Source organism: Dipodomys merriami, unplaced genomic scaffold, assembly GCF_024711535.1.
Source record: "Dipodomys merriami isolate MVZ:Mamm:240054 unplaced genomic scaffold, mDipMer1.0.p SCAF_104, whole genome shotgun sequence".
In the NCBI taxonomy this organism is placed as follows: Eukaryota; Metazoa; Chordata; class Mammalia; order Rodentia; family Heteromyidae; genus Dipodomys; species Dipodomys merriami.
In genome coordinates this window covers 754114-777227 of record NW_027202316.1, presented here as the reverse complement: position 1 = coordinate 777227, position 23114 = coordinate 754114, and the positions used below count along the sequence as shown (strand labels likewise).

At 38.7% G+C, this 23114-nt stretch overlaps 1 protein-coding gene across 7 annotated transcripts in view; it reads left to right on the top strand.

Annotated features, from left to right (window-relative positions):
* Hecw1 (HECT, C2 and WW domain containing E3 ubiquitin protein ligase 1) overlaps positions 1-23114 on the top strand; it is a 306170-nt gene that overhangs the window by 156497 nt on the left and 126559 nt on the right. For all 7 annotated transcript variants that reach the window (XM_069998137.1, XM_069998173.1, XM_069998127.1 and 4 more), the window contains one exon: positions 22639-22733. In XM_069998137.1, coding sequence (XP_069854238.1) covers positions 22639-22733 — 95 coding nt within the window. The remainder of the gene's footprint in view (positions 1-22638; positions 22734-23114) is intronic.

Sequence of the window (23114 nt, the reverse complement as noted above, 5' to 3'; positions counted from 1 at the left end):
GCTCAAAGCCAGTGCTCTACCACTTGAGCCACAGTGCCACTTCCAGTTTCTAGTGGTTTATTGGAGACAAGAGTCTCATGAACTTTCCTGTTCGGCTGGCTTTGAATCGTGTTCCTCAGATCTCAGCCTCCTGAGTAGCTAGGATTACAGGCGTGAGCCACTAGTGCCCGGTTATTCTTTCCTTTTTTTGGTAAGTGGTGCTTTGAACACAGGGTCTCGTGCTTGTTAAGCAAGTGGTCAACCCCATTTGAAACAGGCCTCGGTCCTTTGTATAGTTAGTTATTTTTCAGGTCGGATCTCCCATTGTTGCTTAGGATTGGCCTAGACCCCAATTTATCTTAATTATACCTCCTGAACAGATGGAACCACAAGAACAGACCAGCATAGCCATTTGTTGGTTGAGATAGGGTCTTGCTAACTTTGTGCCCCAGCTGATCTCAAACTCTGATCCTCCCAATCTCTGCCTTTCAAGTAGTTGGACTAACAGACATGAGTCACCATGCTCCGCTATTTTAATACTCTTCTTAAAGACCTAACTTTTTGTGTGCTTGATCTTCTAAATGTTTCCTTCCTATTTATTTACGTTCCAATCCTATTTTTATCTTAGATTAGTTCCTTCTTTCTTTCTGTGGCTGTTCTTTCACGTTGTGATTCTTTTTCCAATTTCCTGTCATTGCTGCTTGCTTTGCTGGTTTTTCTCTAATATATGCATGACTGTAAATTTTTCTCTAAGTAGTTTTTATTTTGCCTTATTTTGGTGAAATCATTACTGAAGCATAACACATACACAGAAAAGTACACAAATTTAAATGTAGAGCTTATGAATTTTCTGAAAGGGAATTCTTGTGAGTAAACAACACCCAAATGAAGAAACAGAGCTCTGCTCCTATTTTAACCCATTGTGATTCATTTCATGCCTTTCACATATCTGTGGCTCTGTCTGAGATCATTCTTCCATTTTTATTCCCCCTTGACACTACCAGGATTTGAATTCAGGGCCTTGGACTTACTAGGCAGCCTTCTACCACTTGATCCACTCCTACAACCCTCTTGTGTTTAATTATTTACAGATAGTGTCTCACACTTTTGCCCAGGAAGCAGCCTTGAACTGTGATCTTTTCCTTTAAAAGGACAGAACTCTTGTGAATGAGTCTTTCAATGCAGGCTACTGGTGATAAGCTCTCTTGATCTCTATTTGTTGGAAAACATCATTACTTCACTTTTAATTAAAGAACAATTTTATGAGATATGGAGAATTTAACCTGTTATACAGTGACTCTAGACATCAGAAACTGAGGAGTTTTGAGTGTGGATGGTAATCAGCATTGAAGTAGGAAAGAGATTGTTTTTAGTTTGGTATTCTGGAACCTGAAATATGTTCTTCCTATAAATTGAAGCTCTAATGTCATTTACAGTGTTTTGTTTTGAACACATTTTATCATACTTGCATTTTAACATGGGGTTTACTCTATTATTCATAGGAGATTCATCAATAATATAAAATTCGACTTGATTTTTAAAGATGAAGTTTTCACAAGTGCTTTTTAAATCATTCTAATTAACTGTTTTGCATTCAAATAAGCAGGCAGCTCATAATTTGGCTATGACAGAATCATAATTTCATCACATGGCAGTTTCTATAAGTTTAGCAGCTATGAAATACATGATACCATCCTTTCAGTTCAAAATTAGACTTATTTTTCCAGTTATTTTCCATTTTAATTTAAAATTACATTAATATAGCCAGAATCTAGTCTTTCTCAACCTCTCTCTCTCTGAGACATCATCTTCACCTCTGAAAGTACCTTTTCTGTCCCAATAAAGTACACTTTCACTCTATGTATTTGTAGCCAGCATTCTAAATCATAATACTTATGAAAATATAAACCCATCTTAGTGATACCATCACTAAGTTTTGACAGATCATGATGGTATTATTTAATAAAAATAAAAATTTGTTTTCTGTTTGATTCAAATATTACTTCAATAATAATTTAACTACAAAAGTATCATTGGAATCACTAATGATGGAAGAGCAAGATTTTATTTATTGTGTCAATCCAAATTAATAATGGCTATTAAAATGACATATTATTTGGAATACTTCCTTCTTTTGAGTCCTCTTCACTCTATTGTGGCCCCAACCAAAGCTTTGGAGTCACAGCTTAAGGAGGAACTAACCATCAGTATCAGTTTTAAACTAAAATTCCCAATGTTAAATCATAGTGAAACCTTCAACCTTCCATGCTATGTTCACTTTCCATTGCTATTACAGAGAAATGAGATGCTTGACTTCTAAGGAGTTGTAGTTTGGCTCACTGTTTCAGGGATTTCATCTATGATCACTTGTCCCCATTACTTTTGTGTTTGTGGCAAGTCAGTACATCATGTACATCATTCTGGAGCATGTGGTAGAGCAACCTGCTTGGCTCCTGGCAGCCAGGAAGTTAAAAGCAATGGAAGAGGAAGAAGCCAAATCCCATCATGCCATCAAGGATACACTTCCAGTGACCTAACTTCTTCCCACCAGGCCCACACTTGATGGTTTTACCATCATCCAATAGTGGGCCTTTGGGAACTACTTAAGATTCAAATTATAACCAATGCCTTGTCATTGAACCTTAATCCCATTTATACCCGTGTATTTGGAATCCCTGCTCCCTTTCATTTTAATCAGAAGTTACAGGTGTTCTGTAAGCTGCTTATTTCCTAAAATCCGTTTAATTCATGTGTTTTATATCAAAAGTGAAAATGAACATATTGCACGTAGGATAGGGTGGGAAGTCTTAAAATTTTATGCCAACATGTTACTTCTCCCAAAATCCTGCTCTTGTTATTTTCTCTCGCTGAAAATAAATATCCTTCAGATTCAGTTTAATTGCTATCTTCTTCTTCCATTGCTTCTTGAGCTCATTGAGTACATACTAACATTTTTCTTTCTGTTCCACCTTCTAGATAACTACCGAGGTTCACTCTAGCAGCAATTGTAGCTTCTCAAGTTACAGATGCTTCTCATGGGGTTTTGAGGATGGGGCTTATAACTTTTTCACATCTGTTTCACTAATGAAATACTAGTAGATAGAAGTTTATTATCCTTGCTAAAGAATGTTTCCCCATAATATAATTTAGTTATTTCTGCAAAAATAAACAACTCCGCAATAAAAGCTGTCTTGCCACTGTGCTAACCTGTTCTTATCAGATTCATCAATTCTTTTCATACTTTAGATTACAAAATTTGAGTGTTTAGCTTTTGCAAACATTGTAACATGTGGAGAGAAAAAAAATAAACTTTGCCATGAAGTTCAGATATTCATGGTGTTGGCTCCTGTTTGGGCAATAGTAGGAGAAAATCATTTTCCATTCAAAGATTGCTCTTCTGGATTATAGAATTCTAGGCTGACCACTATCTTCTTTCAGCACTGTGAGACTCTCATTTCTTTGTCACCCGTTGTTTCTCTCTGAGTTGTGAAGTCACCTGTCATTTGAATTGAAGGTCATCTAGCTTTTCCTTTCATTGACTAATAGTGATTTTTTAAATTTTCTCTTATTTTACAGTGATGTCTGGTCTCTTTGTTATTTCTTTTTCTTTTTTTCAGGTAAGGGGTAGGTTTATTCTGTAGACCTGCTGGGATCAGGCAAGGTTGGCACACCACGCAGCTGGGAAAGGCCTAGGAAAGAGAGAGAGCTGGAAAAGAGAGAGAGGAAAGAGAGAAAAGAGCTTGAGAGGAGCTAGACAAGAGCAGAGAGAGCAGAGAGAGAGCAGAGAGAGCTAGAAAAGAGCAGCAAGAGGGCATCTGGGCCTGGGCTAGGCCTTATCTAGGGTATGGGTGGAGAAAGGTGTGGCCACATCAAATTCAGATGTGACCTCAGTGGATGCAGATGTGACCTCTTCCAGGTGTCCCAGTTGCCTAGGTAACACAGGTACTGGGTAGAGACTTTGCTGTGAGGAGGGTGGAGTCTGCTGGCCATCCAGGAGTGGACCTTACATTCCAGCCTTTTAATTTTATCATGAAATTGGGCGAGGATTCTCTCTGGCTACTTCCTGCTGACAAGGGGCGTCGACAATAGGGGTAAAAGGCTGGAATTTGGTCCACTCCCAGAGAAGGCAGTGAGCAGCAGCTGACCCTTGGTGGCGTGAGTCTTTAGATGAAGTCTAGAGAAGTCTCATGAGCATTGAGGAGCTGGAAAAAAAAATACTAGACAGCAAATAAATGGCAAGAGGAAGGACTTGGGGCTGAAAATGTTGGTAGAAATGTCCCTAGCTACTTCTGACATCTGGCGACTAGGTAGAGAAGTCAGGTGACAAAGGCAAGAATATAAATTCCTGTTCAGTTAATAGGTAGACAGGTATAGACATTGGATGGGCAGGCTTCTTACTTCCACTGACCTCCCGGCTCTGGTTAATTTTGAAAGGGCAGGCACAAAGTAGCTGATGTGACATCTCCTCTTACTCCTCTCTATGTTCCCTTGTTCCCCAGACTGGCTGTGTCTAGGTGCTGGGATGGCTTGTCCCAGTTGGTATTCAAGGAGGTTTGAACTCAAGGCCTGGGCACGGTCCCTGAGCACTTCTGCTCAAGGCTAGTGCTCTACCACTTTGAGTTACAATAGCACTTCCAGTGTTTGGCTGGTTAGAGATAAGAGTCTTGAGCCATGCTTCCAGCCTGGCTCTTTGCAGGTTAGTTGGGAGATGGAGTCTTAGGGATTTTTCAGCCCGGGCTGGCTTTGAACTGAAATCTTTGCCACAAAAGCCCTTTATTATTTCCAATTAAAGCAACAAGGAGATCAAGTAGAATAAGTAGAGCTTACTGGTCCTTATCAAGAATTGCCAACAAATATTCTGAAATGACAAAACTCATTAGATGTGATGAGAATTTTAGCATAGATATGCCCAGTATTTTAGAACCATGTAGTCAGTAGTAGAATACACAACACAAAACAAAAAAGGCAAAACTCAAAACCTAAAATTTTGATGTTTAGACATCTTTGCTAACAAAGCACATCAGATGGGCCTCAGTTACCAGGGCCTGTGAAAAGAGCAACTTGTTAGCAAGGCACCTTAGAATAGATGGATGGAGTAGTAAGCTTGGTGGAAGGTTAAGGGTCAGATGGGGGCAAACCCTTAACCCACCACGTGGCCAAGATGGCGAATTCCTGAAAGAATGCAAAGAAAGCCTGAACAAATAGACCAAGCCTACATTGGCTAGCCTTTGAGAGGGAACCTAGAGGGAGGGGTCCCTGAGACCCAGCTTGCATCGCACTCTTCAGGGCACAAGCCAAAATGTAGAAAAGAGAAAGGGAGAGATAGGTAAAGTTGGACATAAATGGCAGAGAGAGAGCAAAGAGAGCCTGAAAGTAAACAGACTTCTGACCATTTACCATTGCAGTGGCAAAAACTGTCTACATCTGAGAATGGCATAAAAATGAGGTACTCTGGCTTTCCAGGGAGCGCAGGAGGCATTTCAAAGGGGTTTCATGGCTCAGGCGTGACTCGCAGCACCCCATTAAATGAGTAGGAGAGTCAGTCTGGTGAGTGAAGGATAGCTGATCAGGCAGAAGCGGCGTCCCGACTTCCCCCAGAGCCCTCTAGAGAGAGACACAGAGAACTGTAGAGAGTAGTTTCACTCACCAGAGTAGAGAAGTGGTGTGGACATTGATGTGAAGGCAGCAATGGTATCGATGCGCTATTCCACCGCAGACAGACTGGTTCGCAAAAGGCCGTCAGAACTGTGGGTATTCCTCAGAGCAAAAAGGGAAGAACAAACAAAAAAGAAAAAAGAGGGGAAAAAACCCAGAGAGAAATCCCAGCTATCCTGACTTTATCCAAGTCACGGCACCATTTCTGTTAGGTTTTTAAAAGGAGGTAGTCGAGTAAGAACAGCATCACGCACGTGGTATTCAGGTAAGGGGTAGGTTATTCAGTAGACCTGCTGGGACCAGGCAAGGTGGGCACTCCATGTGGCTGGGAAAGGCCTAGGAAAGAGAAAGAGCTGGGAAAGAGAGAAAGAGCTCGAAAAGAGCAGAGAGAGCAGAGAGAGAGCAGAGAGAGCTAGAGAAGAGCAGCGAGAGTCTTTGTTATTTCTTAAACTATAGCTTGATATTGTTTTGTTGTTGCTCTTTTGTTTGGGTTTTATTTTCAATTCTGACGTTTGCACTTCAGGCCTTGTACTTGGTAGGCAACTCTTCCATCATGAACACCTCTAACCTTTTTTGCTTTCAGGTATGTGTTGCATTCTTGGTTGAGTTCTGGCTAATTTTTCACCCGGGTTGTTCTTATACTCATCCTACTGGTCTTCACCTCCATGGTAGCTGAGATTACAGGTGTGAGCCATTGCATGAGCTAAGAATTTTTACATTTAGCATCATAGTTTTTCTTCTCTCCTTTTAGATCACAATTGCACATTTTCCAAGCCTGCTAGTATCCTTGGTATTTGTTTGTTTAGTATCTCCTCTTTAGTTTCCATTCTTTTTCTCAACATGCTGCATTCTAGAAATTTTTTTTTCTGACCAATTTTCCAATTCCCTAAATTTCTTCCCTGTTTTATTCTTTGTTTCTTTAATCCTTTATTTAAACCCTATCTCAAAATTATAGTCTTTTGGGTTTGGGGGTTTTTAAGAGTTGTTCAAGTTCAGACTTTGTTGATTCATATTAGAGACTACATTCCTTGCTGTTGTGTCTCATGCAGTTATGTGTGTATGTGTATGTGTGTGTGTGTGTGTGTGTGTGTGTGTGTGCCAGTCTTGGTGCTTGAACTCAGGGCCTGGTCTCTGTTCTGAGCATTTTTGCTTAAGGTTAGTTAGTGCTTTACCACTTTGAGCCATAGCTCCACTTCCAGAGATAAGAGTCTTTAATGCCGGGCTGGGAAGGTGGCTCAGTGGTAGAGCGCTTGCCTTGTATGCATGAGGCCCTGGGTTCAATTCCTCAGCACCACATAAGCAAAAAGAAAAAAGCCAGAAGTGGTGCTGTGGCTCAAGTGGTAGAGCGCTAGCCTTGAGCTGAAGAACTGAGGGACAGTACCCAGGCCCCATGACCGGACTTTAATGCCTAGGCTGGCTTTGAACTATGATCCTCACATCTCAGCCTCCTGAGTACCTAACATTATAGGCATGAACCACCAGCACCCAATTCTTGCATCTTTTTGTATTGTGTTTTTTCCAGCAAGTGCTTATTAATTTCATCTACACATTGTAGGTGAAAATTTACAAAAGTCATTTGAGGCTTAAAGTGCTATTCTCTTCTCCCTGAGACATGTCCTTCTGATCTGGGTCTACCAATCTAGAATCACCTCAAACTGAACTTCAACACTTGAGATACTTAATTTGGACAGAGAGGAATGATGTATTTGTCAATAGTAAAATCTGTTAAGCTATTCCAGATCCTAGCTTGAATCATAGGGGATCTGCCACAGAACTCCTCTTTGGCAGGCCCTGGATTCTCCTTTTAGTCTGTTAGCTCTGTAGGTCTGTCAAAAGCTCATTTATGCTTCTCAATCTCTCAGAGGAGTTTTTGTTGGATTTTTTTTTTCCTGGTCCTGAGCCTGTCTCTGAACTTCATTTTGCTCAAGGCTAGCACTCTACCACTTGAACCACAGCACCACTTCTGGCTTTTTTGGAGTAGTGTATTGGAGATAAGAGTCTTACAAACTTTCCTGCCTGGACTGGCTTTGAACAGTGATCCTCAGTTCCCATGATCCTGAGTAGTTAGGATTATAGGCGTGAGCCACCAGCACCCAGCCATTCTGTGTTTCTGAATCAACACAGAGACCCTTAGAGAAATAGCTGCTACAAAACCTGGGCTCAGGTCTGATTTTTATCTTCTAGATCTTACTTTCCATTGTCTTACTATGTCTACAATAACTTCTGGCTATAGTTTTCTGACTTAGAGGAAGAATTACAAAATACTTAAATTTGAATTTAAGAGATAATGAATAATCTTTCTAATAGCATTGTGCCTCAGGTAATGACTGTGACATGCTTACATTAAAATTTTATTTCCTATTTATCTGAAATTCAGTTTTATATATGTGTCCAATATTTTATCTGGCAATTATATTTCAGACAGATATGTTTCTGTATTTCCACAGCCCTTCTCTGTGTTTTTTGAATTATGTGGTACTTATGGCTGGGAATGAAAGTTCATTTTGGCTAGCTGGACAACAAACTTGAGTTATTAAAGTTTTTTGAGAAACTAATTGCCTGAAAAACTGACATATTGGCTTTAACATGAACTCTATCATGAACCAATATATGTTACTTTGAATAAATAGCCTTAAGTGTTAGCTTCATTTTCCTTCCATGTAAAATAAGACTGATAGATAAAATTTACTGATGTCTGATTATTTGCCAAGTGTTATGTAAATGTGATACATAAAACAATTAATAATTGCCTCTACTTCATAGGATTCTTGTGAGGCTCAAATTATTAAATAGTATGAATGGTCTGATAAATATTAAGTGCTAATTAACCAATTTAAGACACAATCTTTAAATTTAATTGAGCATTTTGTTTACTATAGATTTACAACTATCATTTCACTTAGATGCTATAAATGCTACAGCTGACCTACTAACAAGGGGTAGAGATGCAATTGTCATAATTAAATTGACATTATAACTGAAATAAATCAATCTGTACTTCCTGAATACATGCCCTAAAATAAGAATTATAAACACACAATTAGTAGAGGTCAAAACTTCAGTTTTGGAGGGGATGAGGATCCAGGCACCATTCAGGAAGTTAGTTGTCTTAACAAAAACTTAATGAGCTAAAAAAATCAAGCAGCCTATTAAAATTTGATGGGGAAAAGGGTGTTTAACTTCACTAGTCATTAAATTAAGTGGATATGATAATTAGATTCTATTTTAAGCCCATTTTTAAGTGAAAATTTCCAACTATCAAAGGGATGGTCATCATCGACATTACATATTCTGGTGGAAATGTAAATAGCTATTTGGGAAACTATAATAAGAGAATCACTAATGTGTTCATATTTTCTACCCAAGAGAAGAATGCTGCAATATCCATCAGGGAAGCTTCTGTTTAGCTACAAAAGAAATCCTCAAATAACAGTAGCAAACGGCATAGAGGGTATCTATACAGGAGGCTGCAAAATGCATGGCTGAGACTTGTGTGTGTGTGTGTTTGTGTGTGCGCGCACACACATGCCCACGAGTACTGGGGCTTGAACTTGGGGCAAGGACACTGACCCTGCGTTTTTTGCTCAAGCCTAGTCCTTGAGCCACAGCTCCACTTCCAGCATTTTTTTTTTTTGAGTTAATTGTAGTCTCACAGACTTTTCCTGCCAGGGCTGACTTCAAACTATGATCCTCAGATCTCAGTCTCCTGAGTACTTAGGATTACAGGTATGAGCCACCAGCACCCAGCAAGATTTTATTAAGGACAAAAAAGGGCATGAATGTTGAGTAGGCAACCAACCATTTTTGCTCCAGTATCTCAAGGAACAAATTTGAACTTTGAAAATCATTGCTAGTGTCATGCTGTTAGGGAAAATCTCAAATTTCCAAATATTTCCAAGTTTACATTTACAAATATTTGGGTGTTTGTATTAATAAAGAATCCATATATTATAAATATTTATAAGTATTATAATCTATATTTTAAATATATACATTTATAAATATTTGGAATATTTATAAAATATAAACATATTCAACTGTTCCACAGAGTGAGGAGTATTACCTCCCAAGTTTTAAATAATAGTTGACCATGCTTAAGAATTTTAATTTAAGCCTGTCGCCGGTGGCTCACGCCTGTAATCCTAGCTACTCAGGACGCTGAGATCTGAGGATCGCGGTTCAAAGCCAGCCTGGGCAGGAAAGTCCGTAAGACTCTTATCTCCAATAAACCACTAGAAAACCAGAAGTGGTGCTGTGGCACAAGCAGTAGAGTGCTCGCCTTGAGCTGAAGAGCTGAGGGACAGCGCCCAGGCCCAGAGTTGAGGCCCCACAACCAACAACGACAACAAAAAAAAAGAATTTTAATTTAGTTTTCTACAAGTGATTAACCAATTTTGCCAGCACGATTTACTGAAGAGGCTGTCTTTCTTCCATTCTATTTTTTTTTAGCTCCCTTATCAAAGATTAGGTGGCTATAGGTCTGTGGCTTCATTTCTGGGTTTTCAATTCTATTCCATTGGTCCTGAGGTCTCTTCTTGTGCCAGTACCAACCTGTTTTGATTAGTATGGCTTTGTAGTAGAGTTTGAAATCTGGTATTGATATTCCTCCAGCACTGTTCTTTCATTAAGGATCGTTTTTGCTATTCAGGGTCTTTTATTGTTCCATATGAATTTTTGGATTGCCTCTTCTATTTCCTTGAAGAATGAGGCTGGAATATTGATAGGTATCGCATTGAATTTGTAGATAGCCTTGGGAAGTATTGCCATTGTCATGATGTTGATCTTTCCAGTCCAGGAGCATGTGAGTTTTTCCACTTTCTAAGTTCTGTTTTGACTTCCTTTTTCAGGTTTTTAAAGTTTTCATCATAGAGGTCCTTCACTTCTTTGGTTTAAGTTAATTCCTAGGTATTTTATTTTTTGTGAGGCTATTACAAATGGAGTTGCTTTCCTGATTTCAGCCACCCTCTTCTCATTGTTGGCATACAGAAAAGCCATTGATTTTTGAGGGTTAATGTTATATCACCCTGCACCAGAATCAACTCTAAATTTATCAAAGACCTTGGAGTCAAAGCAGAAAACATTACAGGATGGAATAGGAGAAACCTTAGGTCTCCTTGGCACAAGCTGATATTTTCTTAATAGAGACCAGAAACACAACAAATCAAAGAAAGGTTAGACAAAGGGGATTGCATGAAATTGCAGAGCTTCTGCATGGCAAAGGACATAGCTAGCAAGATCAATAGAAAGCCCACAGATTGGGAGAAGATCTTCACTAGCCATACAACAGACAAGGGTCTCATATCTAAAATATACCTGGAACTCAAAAAATTAAATCCCCCAACAACAAATCCTCAAAGAAACAACTACCCAATAAATAAGTGGGCTAAAGACTTAAAGAGAAACTTTTCTGAAGAGGAAAGAAGGATGGCCAATAGACATATGAAGAAATGCTCAACCTCTCTAGCCATAAAAAAAAAAAGAAATGCAAATCAAAACAACATTGAGATAGCACCTCACCCCAGTTAGAATGGTTGTAATCAAGAACTCTAATAACAACAGATGCTGGAGGGGATGTGGCCAGAAGAGAACCTACTGCATTGTTGATGGGAGTGTAAACTGGTTCAACCACGTTGGAAAGTGTTGAAGTTCCTCAAAAGACTCCACATAGAGCTCCCCTATGACCCAGCAATTCCATTTTTTGGGCATTTACGTGAATGATCGCAAACAAGACCATACTAAAACTACCAGCACAACTATGTTTATTGCAGTATTATTTGCCATATCTAAGATATGGAACCAAACCAGATGCCCCTCAGTAGATGAATGGATCAAGAAAATGTGGTATAAAGAACTTAACGGCGGTGAAGTGACCTGCCAGACTCGGCTCCATCCATGGAAGTCACCCAGCTCAGGCACCAGCCATTGGAGAGGCTTTCCTCACTGGGTAACCAGAGCCAGAGGCTGCCCCTCCCTCTAGCAGCCTCAACAATCAATTGAAAAACAGAAACCTTAGATGCAGTGGACGAGCGGATTCTACTCAACACCAACAAGAACCGACAAGGAGTGGACATCTTCATCCTGCAGTTTGCAGACCAGAGACGACCCAGGATCCAAGACTCGGCGTGAGTAGAAGCCCGACGTCCTCACTCCTTCTCAGGGAGCAGAGGAGGGAAGGCCACCCCTCCCCCCCCAGCACCGGTGATCTCCATCTTGGATACCGACAAAGCTCGGCGGAGCTGCTAGCTCCAACTCAGGCCTTGGAATAAAATGAGTCATTTAGCAGGTCACAAGAACTTAATGGCGAAGTGACCTGCCAGACTCAGCTCCATCCAGGGAAAAGTCACCCAGCTCAGGCGCCAGCCATTGGAGTGGCTTTCCTCACTGGGTAACCAGAGCCAGAGGCTGCCCCTCCATCTAGCAGCCACCACAATCAATTGAAAAACAGAAACCCTGAGAATGGCTCCAGGCTGGGCGCTGTGAGTTTTATCACAAAATAGCCCCAGGGAAAAGCTACTGTTTGGTGAAAGGCCTCAACTCTACCCAGAACCTAGCCTCATCACTGCATCCCCCTCTTTTGTGATTCTCAAAGCAGATCACCCTCCCAGAAAACTAACCTGGGAGGGGGATCTCAAAATCTTGGGTAAAGCAGAGCATTTTTCTGCCTCTTCCAACAAACCGACTTAAGAAACCAATCAAGCCACAGGACCTCAAGCTGACCAGAGACTCCAACAAGAGGCTGGTTACAGACAAAAGGGATGTACAGGATTCTTCCCACCCCTCCCCCCCTAAAAAAAAATCAAAGGACTTTTTTTTTCTTCTTCTTCTTTTCTTCTTTTTTGTTTGCTTTTTGTTTTTTGTTACCTTATATATATATATAAAATTTTTTTCTCTTCTAAAACTTTTATTAATCTTTAATTTTTGCCTCTTCTGAAAAAATAATTGTTTTCCAGTAACTTTTTTTTTCTCCTCTTATAATTTTTATTTTAGGAATACATGAATGAGCGTCTTCCTTTCTTTTGTTGTCTTCTTTCTCTTTTTCTTTCTTTCTTAATTATCTTTTTGTTTTTTGTCTAGCTCTACTGAACTTCTGATCTTTTCTTCTCCCTTTCACATCCTTTCCACCTTTTCCTCTCTTTTGTTCTTCTTTATGTGACTTAACTCTTGTCCTGCACATCCTCAGATAAACTCATAGTTAACTAGTAAACCCTATACCCCATTGCGTGCACACTTAATCCACAAATTTATCACTCAATTCAAAACCTCTGAAACTTAAATTCATTAATAGCAGTACTACCTCTTTATACCCATATAATATTTTAAGCATTTTTTTAAAAGTTTTTCACATCTCCTCTATGTCCCTCCCTTTCTCTCAACATATTCACATTCCTCTCTAAATAGATGGTCTTTTAATCTCTATAATAACATTAATTTTTACGTTTCTATTTTTTTCTGGTCTCTTTTCATTCCCCTTTCCCTCTCTTCTTTTTCTCTCTCTCTCTACTTGCATCCTACCCAACCCATTTCCTGCATTGTGATTAGGACATAGTTAACTCTTCCTGTGCCTCCCCACACCAATCTATTCCTATTTTTTACCCACATCTCTCCCTAATCCTAATAATTTCTGGTTTTCCAAATTCTTTTCTGCGGTTCGAAGTCCTTTAACATATAGTTGTTTGATGTTGAATAGATTTATCTGTTGAACTAGATTGTATCTGTAGACTATTGACTGTACAAATGCAAACTTTGGTTGATGGTTGCCTTAAGATAGTGTTCTAGCACAAAACTGGTGCTATCTTCATCTCATATGGGCAGAGTAAGCCGGAAAAACACAAGGAAAATGGCAAATTCGGGTATCTCAATTCCCAATCTTGATAATCAGGGATTAGAACAGATAATGAATAATCCAGAGGAGAGTTCCCAAATAGCTCTACAAACACTACTGGCAAACATGATGAATGAGAAGTTTGACAATGTACAAAGGACTCTGTATGAGCGTGATAGGGAGAGAGAGGAGGCATCCCAGAAGTTTATACAGGAATATCATAAGCGTGAGGAAGCTACTCAAAAACGGATACAGGATTTGGGTGAACAACTTGAGAATACTCAAAGAGAAAGGGAGGAATGGTGTGAGCAGGCTGAGAACACTCAAAGAGAACTGCAGGAATCCCACGAACGCGAGGAAGCTAATCAAAGAGTAATACAGGAATTGAGAGACCAGGTAGAGAACACACAAAGATCACTAAAGGCATCCATAGAATCCATTAACAAAGAGCTGAAGAAAGACAGGGAGACCACAAAGGGAAAGCTGAATGGAACCCAACAGAAGGAATGGGAGTCCAAAGAAACGATATCCAATCAACTAAGTAATTTGAGGACAAACACTGAACACCAAATTAAGGAAGTAAAGAGATTCATACAAGACCTAAAACAGAGCTTCAACAAAGAACTTGAAGCCATCAAAGCTGACCAATTAGAAGGAAAAGAGATAAAAAACAAAGTAGAGAGTCTTGACAGCAGGTTAGACCATGCAGAAGATCGAATCTCAGGGATTGAAGACAGCCTTGATATTATAGAGAAAGAACATACAACCATCCAAGACAAGTCCAAGAAATATGATAGATCTATTCAACACCTGGAAGACACCATCAGAAGGCCTAATTTAAGGATAATGGGTGTAGAGGAGCACCTAGAAACAGAAGTTAATGGTCTAGGAAATTTGTTTAACAGGATCCTAGCAGAGAACTTCCCAAACATGCAAAAAGATAGGCCTATTCAGATACAAGAAGCCTTTAGAACCCCAAATAGACCAGACCAGAATAGGACATCCCACCATCACATTATAATCCACACAGGATCAACTCAGACCAAGGAAAAGATCCTTAAAGCTGTCAGAGAGAAAAGGGTAATCACCTATAAAGGGAAACCAATTAGAATCACCTCAGATTTCTCAGCAGAGACAATCAAAGCAAGAAGAGCCTGGAATGACGTATGCCATGCCCTAAAAACAAACAACTATCAACCAAGAATACTGTACCCAGCTAAACTCTCCTTCATAACTGAAGGCCAAATAAAAACCTTCCATAGCAAAGAAAAATTGAAACAATACATCTCCACCAAACCAGCCCTACAAAAGATTCTTAAAGATGTCCTACACATAGAAAACCAACAAGACCACAACAAAGGCCAAGAAACTGCACCCAAACTGAGAATCCAAGAACCATAGGAAGAACCCAGTTTTCGCAGCCCCCAAGAAGGTGGATAACATGGCTGGAACTCCCAAATACCTCTCAGTCCTATCTCTTAACGTTAACGGACTGAACTCTCCAATTAAGCGACATAGACTGTCTAGTTGGATTAAAAAACAAGACCCTTCTATCTGCTGCCTGCAGGAGTCACATCTTGCCCATAAAAACAAACACATTTTCAATGTTAAAGGCTGGAACAAAATCTACCAAGCAAACTGCCTCCATAAACAGGCGGGAGTTGCAATCCTAATATCAGATAAAATAGACTTCAAATTAAAATTCGTGAGAAGAGATAAAGAAGGTCGCTACATACTAATTAAAGGATCTCTCCTTCAGGAGGATATTACAATTTTAAATATCTATTCGCCAAACAATGGAGCACCCAAATTTATCCAAGAAACACTACTTTCCCTCAAATCCCATATAGATCCAAAGACATTAATTGTTGGGGATTTTAACACACCACTCTCCCCACTAGATAGATCAACAGAGAAAAAACTCAACAGAGAAACCACAGATCTAAACAGCTGCATAGATCAACTAGACTTAACAGACATCTACCGAACATTTCACCCAGCAGCATCAGAATACACGTTTTTCTCAGCAGCACATGGAACGTTTTCTAAAATAGACCACATTTTAGGCCACAAAGCAAACTTGTCTAAATTCAGAAACATTGAAGTTATACCTTGCATTCTCTCTGACCACAAGGGAATAAAATTAGAACTCAACACCAAAAGCCACCAAAGAAAGTCCGGTATCACATGGAGGCTGAACAACACACTGCTGAATCAAGAGTGGGTCATGGAAGAGATTAGAAAGGAAAGTCAAATGTTCATGCTATTCAACAAAAATGAACACACAAATTACCAGCTCCTCTGGGACACAGCAAAGGCAGTACTCAGAGGCAAGTTTATAGCTCTGAGCTCCTACATCAACAAATTGGAGAGATCTGAAACTAGCAATTTAATGACACATCTAAACCTCCTTGAAAAAGAGCAGCAAGATAAACCCCAATCCAGTAGACGGAAAGAAATAATCAAAATTAAATCAGAATTAAATGAATTAGAATCCAAAAAAACTATAGAAAGAATCAACAAAACAAAGAGTTGGTTCTTCGAAAAAATTAACAAAATTGACAGACCCTTAGCAAATCTTATCAGAAAAAGAAGAGAACACACCCAAATTAATAAACTCAGAGATGAGAATGGAAACATCACCACGGAAACAACCAAGATTCAGAACATTATAAGGGAATACTTCTCAAAACTTTATGCTAATAAGTTTGAGAACTTGACAGAAATGGACCTTTTCCTAGCAAATATTGACATGCCAAAACTAAACCAAGATGAGTTAAACCAGCTTAACAGGCCCATATCAAGCATTGAAATAGAAACAACAATAAGAGACCTCCCAGCTAAGAGAAGTCCAGGACCAGATGGTTTTACAGCGGAATTTTACAAGGCCTTCAAAGCAGAGCTCACACCAATACTCCTCCAACTCTTCAATGAAATTGAAAGAGAAAGCTCACTACCAAACACATTCTATGAAGCCATCATAACCCTCATCCCAAAACCAGGCAAGGACTCATCAAAGAAAGAGAACTATAGACCCATTTCTTTGATGAACATTGATGCAAAACTTCTCAACAAAATTTTGGCCAATCGACTTCAACAATTCATCCAAAAAATCATACACCATGATCAAACAGGATTCATTTCAGGGATGCAAAGCTGGTTCAATATACGCAAATCAATTAATATTATTCATCACATCAACAGGAGCAAGAATAAGAACCACATGGTTATCTCAATAGATGCAGAAAAAGCATTCGACAAGATCCAACACCCCTTTATGATGAAGGTTTTGGAAAAATTAGGAATCCATGGAACATTCCTCAATACAATAAAGGCTGTATATGACAAACCTACAGCCAGCATTATACTCAATGGTGAAAAACTAAAGCCATTTCCTCTTAACTCAGGAACAAGACAAGGATGCCCACTCTCTCCACTTCTCTTCAATCTAGTATTAGAATGCCTAGCTACAGCAATAAGACAAGATGCAGACATAAAGGGGATCCAAATAGGGAAAGAAGAAATAAAACTCTCCCTCTTTGCAGATGACATGATCTTGTATTTAAAGAATCCCATAGACTCCACTCCCAAATTACTCAAGCTGATTCAAAACTTTGGCAAAGTATAAAATTTGGCAAAGTTATAAAATTAACCCCCCAAAATCAATGGCTTTTCTGTATGCCAACAATGAGAAAAGTGTGGCTGAAATTAGGAAAGCAACTCCATTTGTAATAGCCCCACAAAAAATAAAATACCTAGGAATTAACTGAACTAAAGAAGTGAAGGACCTCTATGATGAAAACTTTAAAATCTTGAAAAAGGAAATCAACACAGAACTAAAAAAATGGCAAAGCCTCCCATGCTCCTGGATTGGAAAGATTAACATTGTGAAAATGGCAATTCTTCCCAAGGCTATCTACAAATTCAACGCGATACCTATCAAAATTCCACCCTCATTCTTCAAGGAAATAGAAGAGGCAATCCAAAAATTCATATGGAACAATAAAAGACCCCGAATAGCAAAAACGCTCCTCAACGGAAAGAACACTGCTGGAGGAATATCAATACCAATTTTCAAACTCTACTATAAAGCCATAGTAATCAAAACAGCTTGGTATTGGCATAAGAACAGACCTCAGGACCAATGGAATAGAATTGAAAACCCAGAAATGAACCTACAGACCTATAGCCATCTAATCTTCGATAAGGGAGCTAAAACAATAGAATGGAAGAAAGACAACCTCTTCAGTAAATGGTGCTGGCAAAATTGGTTAACTACATGTAGAAAACTAAAGCTAGATCCTTATATATCACCCTGTACCAGAATCAACTCCAAATGGATCAAAGACCTTGAACTCAAAGCAGACACCCTGAAAACATTACAGGATGGAATAGGAGAAACCCTAGGTCTCCTTGGCTCAGGCCGAAATTTTCTGAATAGAGACCCAGAAACACAACAAATCAAAGAAAGGTTGGACAAATGGGATTGCATAAAGTTGCAGAGCTTCTGCAGGGCAAATGACATATCTAGCAAGATCAATAGAAAACCCACGGATTGGGAGAAGATCTTTACTAGCCATACAATGGACAAGGGTCTCATATCTAAAATATACTTGGAACTCAAAAAATTAAACCCCCCAACAACAAATCCTCAAAGAAACAACTGCCCAATAAATAAGTGGGCTAAAGACTTAAAGAGAAACTTCTCTGAAGAAGAAAGAAGGATGGCCAATAGACACATGAAGAAATGTTCAACATCCCTAGCCATAAAAGAAATGCAAATCAAACAACATTGAGATATCACCTCACTCCAGTTAGAATGGCAAAAATCAAGAACTCTAACAACAACAGATGCTGGAGGGGATGTGGACAGAAAGGAACTTTACTTCATTGTTGATGGGAATGTAAACTTGTTCAACCACTTTGGAAAGCAGTATGGAGGTTCCTCAAAAGACTTCACATAGAACTCCCCTATGACCCAGCAATCCCACTTTTGGGCATTTACCCAAATGTTTACAAACAAGACCACACTAAAGCTACCAGCACAACTATGTTTATTGCAGCATTATTTACCATAGCTAAGATATGGAACCAACCCAGATGCCCCTCAGTAGATGAATGGATCAAGAAAATGTGGTATATATACACAATGGAATTCTATGCCTCCATCAGAAAGAATGACACTGCCCCATTTGTTAGGAAATGGAAAAACTTGGAAAAAATTATATTAAGTGAAGTAAGCCAAGCCCAAAGAAACATAGGTCCCATGGTTTCCCTTATTTGTAATATCTAGTATATGTATGAGTCAAGCGGAAAAGGTCAGATAATGTGATGTCCGGAAAATGAACCCTTAGATGTGTATTTTAATGTTTTTTTCTTTCATGCATGTGTTTCTAACGCATTTATAAGATTATTTCTTTGTTGCTTTGTATGTCCCTCCCCCACAGTATAACCCCTGCTTTCACTATATTTGATGTCAGTATAACTTGTGGAGGAGATGGGGAAAAACCAGTTGTTTAAGGATACAGGTGGACCTGTTGCAATAATGAGAAGTACAAGTTGTCATGTCCAAAACGAGCTTTACAACTTCGGTGCGGGGGGGGGGGGGGTGGAGGGAGGGGGAAGGAGAAGGATTGGGATGAGGGGGAGTGGGGAGGCTGGGAAGGGATGTGAAGGGTAAACAAAGGAGGAGGCTGCAATGCTCGGTAAGAAATGTATGCATTATCCTGCCCATGTAATTGTAACTCCTCTGTACAGTATGTTCACAAATAAAATAAAATTAAATTAAAAAAAAAGAAAATGTGGTATATATACACAATGGAATTCTATGCCTCCATCAGAAAAAATGGCATTGCCCCATACTTTAGGAAATGGTAAGACTTGAACAAAATTATATTAAGTGAAGTAAGCCAGGCCCAAAGAAACATAGGTCCTATGGTTTTCCTTATTTGCAATAAATAGTCTATTTCTGAGACAGCAGAAAAAGTCAGATAAAATTATTTTAAGTGAAATGAACCCCAAGATAAGGACACAAGTGTTTTTTTTTTCTTTCTTGCTATTGCTTCTAATGTATTTATAAGGTACCACATGATTTTTTTTGTTGCTTTGTATGTCCCTCCCCCACAGTACAACCCCTGCTTTCACTGTATTTGATGCTGGTATAATTTGGGGAGGGGAAGGGAGAAAACAAATTTTTTATACAGGCATACAGGTGGACCCATTGCAACAATGAGATGTACAAGATGCTATGTCAAAAAACCAACTTTACAGTTGCGGGGGGTGTTGAGTGTAGTTGTAGAGATAGAAGGGAAGTGATGGTAGGAGAAAAACAAAGGAGGGGACAACAATGCTTGATAAGAAATGTACTCCTTGCCTTGCTCATGTAACTGTAACCCCTCCTCTATTCAGTATTCTCACAATAAAAGTCTATTAAAAAAGAATTTTAATTTATAAATAGCAAAATTTATTATTGTAAAAAGTTTATACTCTCAAGTGTGCAAAAACTCATAGATTTTTATTTTGTTTGTACTTTTCTTCTTTTCCTACAGTGAGCATATTTCATGTTCTTGCTGAGAAAATTGTAAATGTTTTTGAAAACACTATAATTAAGAATTGGGGTACAAACAAATAGTGGAACGGTGGGCAAATACAGTTATAACATTCAGTGTTCATATGTGGAAATTGAGCCAAGTAACTTGAGGGAAGGGGTAAGTTGGGAGAGTTGAGGGAGTATGATGGAAGGGATGGCACTGGTCAAGACACATAAGTTGACATGTTGGATTGGAACCCTTTTGTATGATTATTTCTAGATGATAAAAATGTATTTTCTTTTTTATTTATTGTAAGTGTGATGAACAGGGACATAAGTAAGGTAATGAGTACATTTCTTTTTAAACACTGTTACTCCCTCCCTCATTTTCTCCTGCTTACCCTCCCATTTCCTCCCCGCCCCCCACTAAGTTGTTAAGTTGATTTCCAACATAGTGTCTAGTGTCATTGTTGCATTAGTTCACCCTTGGTCTTGCTGTTTCTATGATTCCCTATCCTTCCCATGGATCAGATAAACTTATATCCAAGACAAAGGGCACAGAAAACTATAATAGAGGAAAAAAATAGAAATAAGTGCAAATAGGACAAAATAAGAACCTCTTATTTCCAATTCTTGGAGTTTGCTTTATATGCTTCACTATATGTGGTCCTGTGTACTTAGTGATTTGGCTAGTGCTAAGAATACCATAGACATTACAACTGCAGACAAATTTGCAGATTTGAGAAATGGAATCTCAAATGGAAGATTTCTCACATCATTTCAAATAAAATTAATACAAGGTACCAAGACTTAGGCTAGTAAATGTTTCAGTGTTTAAATCAAAATCTAATAAGCAGTGAATTGGGAAAAATAATTTAAATGAACTAAACTCAGTTTGCTTGCAAGATTTTTACAGGTCAGTACTAAATGCCAGAAGGCAATGAAATCACATTATTGTCTAACACATCACCACCACCACTAACGCTTACTAAGCGTTTAATTGGACTCTATCCATTCTTACTTGCTTAATCAGCATCTCATGAAATGAATATTATTGTCAGTTTTATTTTACACAAAAGGAATGTGAGGTACATAAGAATTAAGTGACTTGCTCATTGACTCACTCAATATAAATAGTGAAGCTGAAATTCAACCTCAAACAGTGTGATTTCCCAAAGCTATAACTTTTCTGCTTACCATCTGCAAAAAGTAAATCATGATGCTGAAAAAGCTATCATTGATGTGGATGAGTTAGAAAATATGGAAAAGCATATTATTAAAGTCCTCCTTGAAATCACTAAGATATTAATTGCAGTGAATTAAATAATGGCATATTACTAAGGAACAGACTGGTCATAGGGATCAAACTAAAATTTTAGGACTAAAGATTTCAAAGCAACAGCTACCAATGGGACAGATTAGATGCTGAGATGTCTGAGTAATGGATTTCACATGGGCGCTAAAATGTTAAGGCTGATAGAAATGTTAGCTAGTTCAACCACTACGGAAATCAGTATGGAAGTCCCTCAAAAGCCTAAACATGCGGATACAATAGGATCTATCAATATCACTCGGGCATATATCTGAAGGAATATGTCAAGATCTAATGGATGCAATTGCACCATATAATTATTATAACATGTTCCACAGTAGCCTGGCTATGAGAACAATAGCCCAGATACCCTAAAACTGATGAATGGGCCAAGAAAATGTGAAATATATAAACAATGGTGCACCATTCAGTCATAAAGAAGGATGAAATTGTGCCCTATGAAGAAAATGAATAAAGATGGAGAAAATTATAATACAAATTCAGAGAAATAAAGATCATACTTTTTTCTTGTATGTATATTCTACAGCTAAAAGATAAATGTATACATAAACATATGTAAACATTCTGATATTCATATGTATAATATATAGTGTATATATATATGTATATATGTATATATATATACATATATATATATATATATATATATATATATATATATATATATATAACACATTTGTGGGACTGAAGGGATTAGACAATAGGGACAAAAAGGGAAAGTTGGAGGTTGAACAATACTGAATGGGAGGATGAAACTCATTGAAACCTGTTGAAGAATAGTGGGTATGGGAAGTGGGAAAATGAGAGTAAGCCAAGGGGATCAATGTGATTAAAATACTGTGTGTCCATGCTGAACCACCACAGTGAAATGCCTATGAGCAATCGACAGAAAATTGAATGACAGGAATGGAAAAAAGGTTCTCTCTTAGGTGAGGGAAAGCAAATGGAGAGAGTGAAATAGGGTGAATTTGGCCCAAATACTTGGAGATTGGTTTTGAAAGGCACTTGAAGCATGATGGAAAATGATGAGGAGTTGAATCTGAGCAAGGAGCATGGTATGCAGTGTGAACATGCCAAAATGAAACCCCTGGACAACTCACTGATGCTAATGAATACTGTGAAAAACAACTTATTATCTTGTGTTTTTAGAAAGTAAGACTCATCTGTGGGACCATAGGTAGCTAGTCAATGTCTAGTGTGGCTTGGCTGGCTTTTGGAAAGAATCTGGTTACAGTTCTTAGAGCTGTACCCTCTGGACAAAGCTGTCTCTTCCTGGTGTGTTACCCTACTATTCAGTCCCATTTTATTTTTGTCTTTCAGCTGAAACTAAGATCTGCTTCAAATATTACCATGGAGTGAGCGGAGCCCTGAGAGCTACCACCCCTAGCGTCACAGTCAAAAACTCAGCAGCTCCTGTAAGTCTCAATTCTTCCTCTTTAGTCACACACAACCCTGGTGTTTCTTTTTCTTCCTATTTTGTTCTGATGTGTGTGTACACTGTGTGTGTGTGTGTGTGTGTGTGTGTGTGTGTGTGTGTGTGTGTATTCCGACAAACATGGGGACATATTGAAAGGAATTAAAAGTACTTAGACACATCTCAAAACAGTGAAGAAGAATGAGACCCAAAGCCCACATGCTCAAAAGCAATTCTTAAACATGCATTCCATTTGTTTGTTAGAAATGTCACCAGTGTTTTCCTGTGTTTCCTAAGTACTGTATCTCATTGTATCTCCAGTTATACCAACAGCCAGTAGCAAATTCAAGAGTTCAATCCCACCTTTCATTACTTATACCAA